This window comes from Phialemonium atrogriseum, assembly GCF_030411735.1.
Source record: "Phialemonium atrogriseum strain 8032-3 unplaced genomic scaffold QBC33scaffold_16, whole genome shotgun sequence".
Taxonomy (NCBI): domain Eukaryota; kingdom Fungi; phylum Ascomycota; class Sordariomycetes; order Cephalothecales; family Cephalothecaceae; genus Phialemonium; species Phialemonium atrogriseum.
In genome coordinates this window covers 166953-176864 of record NW_026848153.1, presented here as the reverse complement: position 1 = coordinate 176864, position 9912 = coordinate 166953, and the positions used below count along the sequence as shown (strand labels likewise).

Below are 9912 nucleotides of genomic sequence, written 5' to 3'. Positions count from 1 at the left end.
GCAGAATGGTGGAACATCAAGCTTCGAGGGCGTTGGCTTGGAGAACGCACCTTGATATAGGTACCTCATCAAGTACCTAAGTACGGCAGTCAAAAGCTTCCATTCCCAGGTTTAGGTACCTTAGATCACTAGGCAAGTACGTAGATACCTTAGGTAGGTAGGCACGATCAATCAAAGGCACTTCGGACGGGAGTGCTTCAACTAATTAGGTACCTAGGTAGCTACCTAGGGGGAAGGTAGGTGGTTGGCCCTGGTGCCTACCACTTAGCAACCTCTCTCCCCATCTCCAAGGTGCCGGGTAGTTAGAACGGGTTCTGACTATTCCATGGCAAGGCCAAGGCCTCAATTGCCAGTCAAACTTGGGGGGGAAAAGGAAAAAAACAGATCTATAAGGGGGTGGGGAACGTATGCAACCATGTGGTATTCCTCCAACCCAAGTTCCATCCCGGACGCCTTGCAAATGCGAGCCAACAGAGCCCATTTCTTCAGCCGGAAGATTGAGGCCACCCTGTAAGTCCACCCTTCCCGACCTTAGACGGCCCTGATGCTATCGTCTTCCTCCCCGAATAAGAGGACGTACTTGAGTATGTCCGACAGGGAGATGATGCCTTTCAAGCGGCTCTCATCGTCGACCACGATCAGCCGGTGCACTCGCGACTTGCGGATCGTGTCGAAAATGGAGTCCAGCCGATCCTCCATGCCGCACGTGTAGATGCCCCCAAAGTCATCTGCTCGCCTGGACAGGGCCTCCCCAACGGTAGCCGCCAGCTCGTCGTACGCCCCGCCCTTGATGCAGGGGATGACATCGACTGCCTCAAACACGTTCAATACGTGGTTCTCCCGGTCGAGAATGGGCACGGCCGAGATATTATGTCGGACCATGAGGTGGATCACGTCCAGGACGGAGCTGTTCATCGTCGCCGTTGCGAGGTTAGAGTAAGTCCCCAGGTCAATATCTTTAACCGACTTTCGCAACAACACAGTGTGTTTTTCGTTGTTCACGGCGATGAACTTGAGGATCCGGTACTGCGTGATCACGCTGACTACCGTCTGCCGCTTGGTCTCGTCGTCTATATCAATCAGAGGAATCCTCCGGGCTCTCGTCTTCAGCATCCGGCGACAAGCCTCGTAGAGGGGTCGCATAGGGTGGACGGATACCGTCTCAAGCGGTAGAGCCCCGATAGCTTTTTCGATATCTGCAGTATCCAGCTCAGTATTAAGTCATTGCTGGCGTCTGCGTCTGCGCCTACGCCCACGCCTGGGCTGGGTGTCACCTACCTCTCAAGCTGCTCAGGCGAAACTGGTCAACCTGGTGAATCTCTTCCGGAAACTGCCAGTAATACTGGATGACGTTGATATAGTCGGTGCTGGTCAGCAGTCCAGCAAAAGTCGAGTTGCGCGAGTCCCAGAGCGGGGCCGAGACGATGCCTATCAGAATGAGCCCGTCAGACTTGTCTCACAGAGTCGGGGGGCTTCCCCGCTTCGTCCAGTTCGCCTTACCATTTTGGATCAGGATATTCAAGCTCTTCTTGATGAGGAGGTCGTTGTCGAGGACAATGAGCCGGAAAGAGAGCGGGAGGACGTCGTAGCTGGTTCGGACCTTGAGGAATTCGCGGATGCCTCTCTGTCAAGTCTCTGGTTAGCGCCCGCAGTCTTGCCACGTAGAGCCGTGAGGAGGAGAGATCTGAGCCTACCAAACCCTGCATCTGCTCCCTATCGAGGGGACTTGCTGACGTCTCCGTCATTGTGCGACTGCTCGGCTTCGGCCGAAGGTAAGAGGAGGGCGCAACAAAGGGCAGCTCGTGACTGTGTCTCGCTAGTGCGGCTGGCGGCTGTGGTTGATTGCCCGCGGCATTGCTCCCACCCCCAGTAGTAGCGCCGAGGCTAAGGTTGGAGCTGGAGGGGTCAGAGGCGCTCGGATTGGCAGGATCACGAGTGTCATCCATCATCGCCGTCGTGGAACGGACATTCGGCAGCTTGGGTAGTTGAAGAGGGGAGAGGGGGTCCGAGTTCGGGGAGGGGGGTAAATCTCGGAAACCTGGCAGCAAAAGAGATGCTGAGAGAGGGTTGAGAGAGGGAATTGGTGCCTGTTAAATGGAACTTGACAATGGGACCAGCAAGAGCGATTTTACAAGAATCGAGGTAGCAATCTTGGGAAGTTCGAGGTCAGGTCGGGGGTCGGGGTTCAGGGGTTGGGGTCGTGGGTTGCTCCCGCTCGACAATCTGGCTGCAGAGCGTCGCTGAACTAATCGGATTAAAGAGCCGAATCTTGGCGATAACATCAACTTTAGGCCTTTGGCTGCTGCTGTGCAGACTTTGGTTCAGCTATGAGTGGTTGCATATGCAGCCTAGAGGAGGCCGGGGACCCCTAGGTTTCCCGGACTTAGTATTTTCCTCTCTGTAATCGGGCTGTGTTAGTGCGCAATAACCTTTGGGGCCGCTCTTCACCTTTGGCACCCTTCTAGTGTGCATAGATAAGAGATTCGAAAGCTTAAACCGAGAGAGTAATTATCGGTGAGCCAATAAGTGACGCTGTCAGGGTTTCTCTCCTAGCTGGTCTGGTTTTAAAGAGGAAGCTCGAATTGTTAATTGGCAATGGATTTGCTTGAATGAGACATCTGTGATAAACTGAAGAGCCGACGCTGGCCTAGTGACTCTGGAGGCACCTATTTGTGCGCTGTCTATCTAGGTTCTGTCTAACACTAGGTGTTATTAGACGCAGATATGCAGCTTGAGAGGGTAGCCGGAGGCATTTTACAACCGCTTGCTGGAATGCATAACGCAGACTGAATCGAGTATGTCATGCCATGTCAACCGCCATGTTTGGCCAAAATACAGTTGTCTTTGTTATACCCCACTACTGTCATGTATGTACCCCTCTTTCACAAGTTGGACTGGAACTGTAAGTCATCCAGTAACACAAACGAGTCCTTGACAATGTAGCATCTTTCTCTAAGAGGCTGAATTTTAGACAGTCATACGAAAGAAGGCATTTGCAACCGTGGGAGTGGTGGAAGCCCCATTGGTCTGGAACGACGACTCCTTCAGCGCCTGTCTTGACTGGCAGATCCGTTGGTTGCCATAACAGGCCTGACCAACGCCATCATGAAACATCGCCTAGCAACTCGCCGACTTTCCACCTCAACATTACCTAGTTTGTAGGCGGCAACCCACCGACGCCTGTACCAATCTATTTCCGAAGAGGGCGAAGTCTCAATGTCTTGGAAGCTGGCCAAAAGTAAGCCGCCTATCCTCTCTTGCTCCCTCCCTAGCCAGGCTCATCACTGGACTGGCAGTCTGCCGCTCTCTATATTCTGAACATGACAAGTCTGCTGACATGAACCTCTCCAGAGCTGAAGGAGACCCATTTGGGTACTTTGTCCAGCTTCTCGAGATCCACCTCAAGCTCTACCGTTGCGGACAAGGACCACAAAGTGGTGCCCTCTAGCTTGGGCGGTACCGCTCTGACAAACGCGAGTACGATCGACGCGTTTTCAGTCTTGGGTTTATAATTCGTTCGCAGTTACTGACCGCTGCAGCTATCTCAGAAACTCTCAACCCAGCTCCTGTAGTCAAGACTCTGAAACCAGGCATTCTCATCGTCACCCTCTATGAAGCCTGCGGTCTCTCGCTGCCTGAGGAGTATCAAGATGTCTTCGCATCGCAATATCCCGCAAACTCCCGCTCGACCGGCAACGCAATTGGCATGGCCAACTCCGCCCGTCTGACATCGTCATCTCGGACTTCGGCTCCATTTGCCGACGGCTTGGATCGGCCTCAGACATCTTCCGGAGGAGGTTTCAGGGGGATCTCCACCGTCCATGGCCGGGTGTCTGGCAAATATATGCCGTATGCCTTGGTGGATTTCGACAAGGTGCAAGTCTTCATCAACTCTGTTGATGGAAATCCTGATAATCCCCTCTGGGCTGGCTCCAACACCCAGTACAAATTCGACGTGTCGCGAGTCGCAGAACTCACAATCCATCTCTTCATCCGAAACCCAAACGCGACCCCTGGTTCAGGGCGGACACAAGACATATTTTTGGGGGTTGCTCGCCTTAATCCACGATTCGAGGCTAAGCGGTCATTCGAAGATGTGACGTCGAGCAAGGAAGGTCATGGACAAACCCCAGGGTACAGTGGTGCTGGGTGGGTTGACATACAACACGGAACAGGCAGATTTCAAATCGGCGTCGAGTATGCAGAGAACCAAACAGGGAAGCTCAGCATCGACGACTTCGAATTGATGAAAGTCGTTGGAAAGGGGAGTTTTGGCAAAGTGATGCAAGTACGGAAAAAGGATACAAATCGCATCTACGCCTTGAAAACGATCCGGAAAGCGAAAATCATTTCCCGCTCTGAGGTTGCCCATACCCTCGCTGAACGGTCCGTTCTCGCTCAAATCAACAATCCGTTCATCGTCCCCTTGAAGTTTTCTTTCCAATCTCCAGAAAAACTCTACTTCGTTCTGGCGTTTGTGAATGGGGGAGAGTTATTCCACCATCTTACAAAAGAACAACGATTCGACGTCAACCGCTCTAGGTTCTATATCGCCGAACTTCTCTGTGCCCTCGAGTGTCTACACGGCTTTAATGTGATCTATCGAGATCTGAAGCCTGAAAATATTCTTCTCGACTATCAGGGCCATATCGCACTCTGCGACTTTGGCCTTTGCAAGCTTGAGATGAAAGATGAAGATCTCACAAATACCTTCTGTGGGACTCCTGAATATCTTGCGCCTGAGTTGTTGCTTGGAGAGCATTACAACAAGACAGTTGACTGGTGGACACTTGGTGTGTTGTTGTACGAAATGCTAACAGGGTTACCACCTTTCTACGACGAGGTTACCAACGAGATGTATCGCAAGATCTTGTCTGAACCTCTACACTTTCCCGGCTACGACGTGGTGCCTCCTGCAGCTAAGGATCTTTTGACGAAGCTGCTCAATCGAAATCCAGCGGAACGGCTTGGAGCTAATGGATCGGCGGAAATCAAGTCCCATCCGTTCTTCCATGCCATCGATTGGAGAAAGCTGCTGCAACGAAAATACGAGCCGGCTTTCAAGCCCAATGTGGTATGTCTGCTGCTGTTCCCTACATAGTTGGGGAACAATTTGTTTTAGCCCGGCTGACAGTTGGTCTTGTGTGTCTAGGCTAGTGCCCTTGATACTGATAATTTCGACCCTAAATTCACATCAGAAGCCCCTCAGGACTCCCCTGACGATGACGCCCTGCTTTCCCAGACGATGCAAAACCAGTTTGTGGGCTTTAGCTACAATCAGCCCGTCTCTGGGCTGAACGACACCGGAGGGAGTATCACGGGCCCCTCATTCATGGATGGCTTGAAGCAGCTAAGATAAGGGCCGCCCAGGCTTGCCTCTTTCCTTCATGGTCAAGAAGCTGGTGACTTGCTTGCTCTAGTTGCAACCTCTCTGCTTTTTGGCCTTGTCCCATAGCTCCCTCTTTTTGTCTAGTCTTCGCAACTTGAATTTAACTGGCATTTTCAATATCATTGCAGTCGGACAGCGATAGTACAAGAGTCCCAAAATGAGTCACGAACCCGATGTGCAACTTACACCACCCGTCTGGAGAGCTCTGGTGGTCTGAGCGTTCTCTGCAGGTTAGATTTGGTGGGAAAAAACAATGATAACTAACAAAAGCAATGAACAAATACGAAATCGATGATTGATTATTCATCCCCTTTCTTGAATACTGCGGATGAACAGGGGGTTTCCAAGACATGCTCATATGACAGGGAAGGGAGTCATCCGCAAGGGCAGCCGCCAAATTGGAGGGGTGGATGGGTGTGGGTGACTGCGGTGAGTGGGCATAGGGAGATGAGAGTTTATGTGCATCTGACCCTTGAAACCTCAGTTGCAGAAACTCTGTTTGTAATGATTATCTCACTGTTATCATCAGCAGTTAACAGACCGGATGCGAGTCGACTATGCAGCATCCGAGTCTGACTTGAGTGCTGAGTGACAGCTCCGTGGTGGAGCTCCACTTTGGAGCTTGAGCTTTCCAAAGCAAGGGAGCTGTGGCTTGGTCTGTGGCTTTACTGACCAACCACTGGACAGGAAGAGGCGGCACCGCACATGCTGACAGGTACGTACATACCTACATATCTGGGGGTGGTGTGCACGGCCCTGCCTCATAATTCCACCCAAAGGGCAGGCAGCTTTGTCTTCCCTGCACCCAACCAGGAACCAGTGACCAGTCGGGTAGCCGGTAGTCTTGCACTTAGTTTGACCCGCCCAGAACAACAATCGTCAGCTCAAGAGCCCAGCACAGTACAGCCAAATCCAGCAAGTCCATTGCTGTGCGCCCAGATCCTGCCGATAATGCCACACTGACCTGCCTCTCACCTTTCGAAAGCTCCACAAGATAGGTATTCCCCCCGCTACCCGGTGAGTGGTGGTGGATGCCGAAGCGAGACTCGGCGAGCTTAAGAGCAAATATCACCATCCGCCCGACACCTCCCTCGACCCAAGTGGCCATGGGTGCCTGCAGCTCATCATGCTGCGGAGGTATTGGAGCTCCTTATTTCATATGCATACCCAGAAACTGATGTCTGCCTAGGAAAAGCCCGCGATGGCTTGTACGAACCAGTCCTAGCTGATAGCGAGCGAGAAGCTGTGGCCGACCTCCTTCAGTATCTAGAAAACGTCCGTCTCCCATTCTCGCCGTGGGTTTTAATCATACTCTGACATTATAAACAGCGTGGCGAAACCGACTTCTTCTCCGGGGAGCCCCTCCGTGCTCTCAGCACCCTCGTCTTCTCCGACAACATCGATCTTCAACGAAGCGCAAGCTTGACGTTTGCCGAGATTACCGAGCGAGGTGCGTGGATACATTTCATGGATACCTGGCTCCGATGCGCGATATGGCCGGCAGGGCAGACATGGGAACACCAGGGGCTAACAGAGCATACTAGATGTGAGGGAGGTTGACCGAGACACCCTTGAACCAATCCTATTCCTCCTCCAGAGCCCGGACATCGAAGTCCAAAGGGCAGCTAGTGCGGCGTTGGGGAATCTAGCAGTCAACAGTAAGCTTGCCCACATTTGCCACATTTGGACCGTGGAGCTTATCGCTAATGGGTGTCTTCAGCGGAAAACAAGGTTTTGATTGTCCAACTTGGTGGCCTACCTCCTCTCATCCGGCAGATGCTCTCTCCGAACGTCGAGGTCCAGTGCAATGCGGTTGGCTGCATCACAAATCTAGCGACGCATGAGGATAATAAGGCGAAGATTGCACGATCTGGTGCCCTGGGTCCCCTGACACGCCTTGCAAAGTCCCGAGACATGAGGGTTCAGCGAAATGCTACCGGAGCCCTGCTGAACATGACGCATTCTGGTACGGAAGTCTCCAGTTAGTGGCAGATACGTTGTGTGGTGGCTAACGTTTTGGCAGACGAGAATCGCCAGCAACTGGTAAATGCCGGGGCCATTCCGGTTTTGGTCCAGCTACTCTCTTCCTCGGACGTTGACGTCCAGTACTATTGCACGACTGCCTTGAGCAATATTGCTGTCGATTCCAATAACAGACGAAAACTGGCCCAGACTGAGCCAAGGCTGGTCCAGTCTCTGGTTAACCTCATGGACTCGTCTTCCCCGAAAGTTCAGTGCCAAGCTGCACTAGCACTTCGGAACCTGGCCTCTGACGAGAAATACCAACTGGATATCGTCAGATCCAATGGACTGAGCTCTCTGCTCCATCTCCTCCAGTCCTCCTACCTACCCCTTATCCTATCCGCAGTCGCTTGCATCCGGAACATATCCATTCACCCCATGAACGAGTCCCCAATAATCGAAGCTGGCTTTTTGAAGCCGCTGGTTGACTTGCTCGGATCTACTGATAACGAAGAGATTCAATGCCATGCCATCTCAACCCTTAGGAATCTGGCGGCAAGCTCGGATCGGAACAAGGCACTGGTTTTAGATGCCGGGGCTGTTCAGAAGTGCAAGCAGTTGGTACTCGAGGTGCCTGTCACGGTGCAGTCGGAGATGACGGCAGCAATCGCGGTCCTGGCCCTGAGCGACGAGCTCAAGACACACCTGCTAGAACTTGGCGTTTTTGATGTTTTGATACCCCTGACAAAATCCCCAAGTATCGAAGTCCAGGGAAACAGTGCCGCGGCCCTCGGAAATCTGTCCTCGAAAGGTATGCTATGCTGCCATACTCCATCCCCGTTGTTGCAACCCGTCGGATTCGCTAACTTTTTGCAGTTGGTGATTACGGCATCTTTGTTAGAGATTGGGCGGAACCAAGCGACGGCATCCACGGATACCTGAGCCGATTCCTTGATAGCGGCGACGCGACATTCCAGCATATTGCAATTTGGACCCTCCTCCAGCTCCTCGAATCCGAAGACAAGACCTTGATCGGCCTCATCGGCAAGTCCGACGAGATTGTGGAGATGATCAAGCAGATTGCAAATCGCCAGATCGAGTCCGACAACGAGGCGGAGGACGACGATGAGGGAGAAGTTGTCAGCCTTGCTCAGCGGTGCCTTGAGCTGCTTGGTCAGGGTGTGGCTAAGAGCCATATCGAAGGCTAGTCAGAGGCACCCGGCTTCTAGGGTCAAGACAACTTCCCATTACTTTGATTCACTTCAGCCCCCCTCGCGCTTCCATTTCCTGATTTAATCCATCCGCATGCACCTGGGCAGGGGGTTTGGCGCGGTGTTTGTGGCGTATGTATGAGGTATACGGAACGGCAACTCCTGAAAGTTGGAGAGTTCCATTGTATTTTCGGTTGTGTGCATTTCGGAGGGATTCATAAGTGGCGAGCTTCTTTTTGACGGCTCGCATTATCGGGATGAACCCGTCCACTCTGCCTGCAGGCTCTATCTAGTATTTCCTTTGTACCTTGACACCAGGCCTTTCGCATGGCGATGATCGCTCCACAACCGTCTCCTCTTGCGTTTTCGCTTCCGCGTTTTCCACCCCCCAACGTCGTTTTCAGCCTGTCGTTCTCAGGTGACCTGGCCGGGTCTAGGCTGATGTAATTAGACAGAGCCCATAGTAAGATATCCACGCACTGTTACTCACTGCCTATTATTAGAAGCGGCCTTTACCTAGACTCGTTCCCCCCGAGGGCATGGCGGGTGGCTTGCTAACTGCCCTGGGGTTCATGTCCTGCCTGGGTGACGCCTCTTAAGCCTCGGAGGACGTGTCGGGACTCTGGAGAGGGTTCTCTATCCACTTGAATTCCCAGGGTGGCCATGCCCTTGCGATGACCTTGCCCCTGACCAGAGCCATTGGGACGGGTCCGAATTGCCTCGAGTCTCTGGAAGCAGGCAGATTGTCGCCGACGACCCAGCAGTGACCTTTGGGGACCTACATGCTATGAGTAAAAAGCGACCCCATGACCACAAGGTGGACAGTAAACAGACCTGGATCATAGCCTCGCTCCCGCTTTCGGGCGAGTCGATCATCACATAGTCCCCCGGTAGGCCCAACACGCGCTTGATGCCGTCGCTGTCCGGGAAGATGGGGATCTTGTAGACGACGAGGTCGCCGACGGCGACGTCGCGGCCGTGGCGGTGCCGCTTGGAGATGAGGAGCCACTCGTCGGTGATCTCAAAGGTCGGCAGCATCGACGGGCCCTGCGCCGGCCCGATGCTGTACCCGTACTCCCAGAACAGGTGCGCCGCGGCCAGGTATTTGGCCGTGCTCACGAGACTCTGGAAAGGGTGGCCCAGGTTCCGCCGGGTGAAGAAGGAAAAGGGCCGGAAGGCGGACATCGGGAGGGGAATCAAGTATCTGGTGGCCTAATGTCCCCTGGGCTGAGCTGCTCTATCAGCTTCGAGGCGTTGCCATCGTCACTTGGCTTGTCTAGGTATTCACATTGAGACGAGTGTATGAGGGCTGTTGGAGCTCCCATCATGATTTGGAGCTCGATGGCGGGC

General features: G+C 53.2%; 4 protein-coding genes across 4 annotated transcripts; 2 read left to right on the top strand and 2 right to left on the bottom strand.

The window, feature by feature from the left end:
• Positions 1-531: 531 nt before the first annotated feature.
• Positions 532-1946, bottom strand: QBC33DRAFT_579012 (nuclear protein SNF4; the record flags this gene model as incomplete). Its single annotated transcript, XM_060431109.1, has 4 exons — positions 532-1196; positions 1279-1428; positions 1501-1624; positions 1695-1946. 4 exons carry the CDS (start codon positions 1944-1946, stop codon positions 532-534), a joined length of 1191 nt encoding a protein of 396 aa, XP_060282342.1.
• A 1405-nt stretch (positions 1947-3351) lies between these two features.
• Positions 3352-5818, top strand: QBC33DRAFT_541900 (kinase-like domain-containing protein; the record flags this gene model as incomplete). The annotated part of the gene is made up of 3 exons (XM_060428212.1): positions 3352-3477; positions 3549-5074; positions 5153-5818. Coding segments are annotated over exons 2-3 (1570 nt in total), but the record flags the coding sequence as incomplete, so codon positions are not given.
• Positions 5819-6153: 335 nt separating this feature from the next.
• Positions 6154-9059, top strand: QBC33DRAFT_541897 (armadillo-type protein). Its single transcript, XM_060428211.1, has 7 exons — positions 6154-6526; positions 6579-6664; positions 6719-6839; positions 6934-7047; positions 7110-7355; positions 7413-8162; positions 8228-9059. Exons 1-7 carry the CDS (start codon positions 6421-6423, stop codon positions 8557-8559), a joined length of 1755 nt encoding a protein of 584 aa, XP_060282340.1. The 5' UTR covers positions 6154-6420; the 3' UTR covers positions 8560-9059.
• Positions 8701-9879, bottom strand: QBC33DRAFT_541894 (LexA/Signal peptidase). Its single transcript, XM_060428210.1, has 3 exons — positions 9397-9879; positions 9053-9340; positions 8701-8995 (listed from the first exon to the last, which is right to left on the bottom strand). Exons 1-2 carry the CDS (start codon positions 9745-9747, stop codon positions 9158-9160), a joined length of 534 nt encoding a protein of 177 aa, XP_060282339.1. The 5' UTR covers positions 9748-9879; the 3' UTR covers positions 8701-8995; positions 9053-9157.
• Positions 9880-9912: the final 33 nt, after the last annotated feature.

Coding starts and splice junctions, on each gene's coding strand:
- QBC33DRAFT_541897 (XM_060428211.1), top strand. CDS start 6,421: ATGCCGAAGCGAGACTCGGCGAGCTTAAGAGCAAATATCACCATCCGC. Junction 6,665..6,718: donor TCCTTCAGTATCTAGAAAAC/GTCCGTCTCCCA, acceptor CATTATAAACAG/CGTGGCGAAACCGACTTCTT. Junction 7,356..7,412: donor GCTGAACATGACGCATTCTG/GTACGGAAGTCT, acceptor ACGTTTTGGCAG/ACGAGAATCGCCAGCAACTG.
- QBC33DRAFT_541894 (XM_060428210.1), bottom strand. CDS start 9,747: ATGTCCGCCTTCCGGCCCTTTTCCTTCTTCACCCGGCGGAACCTGGGC. Junction 9,341..9,396: donor GGAGCGAGGCTATGATCCAG/GTCTGTTTACTG, acceptor CATAGCATGTAG/GTCCCCAAAGGTCACTGCTG.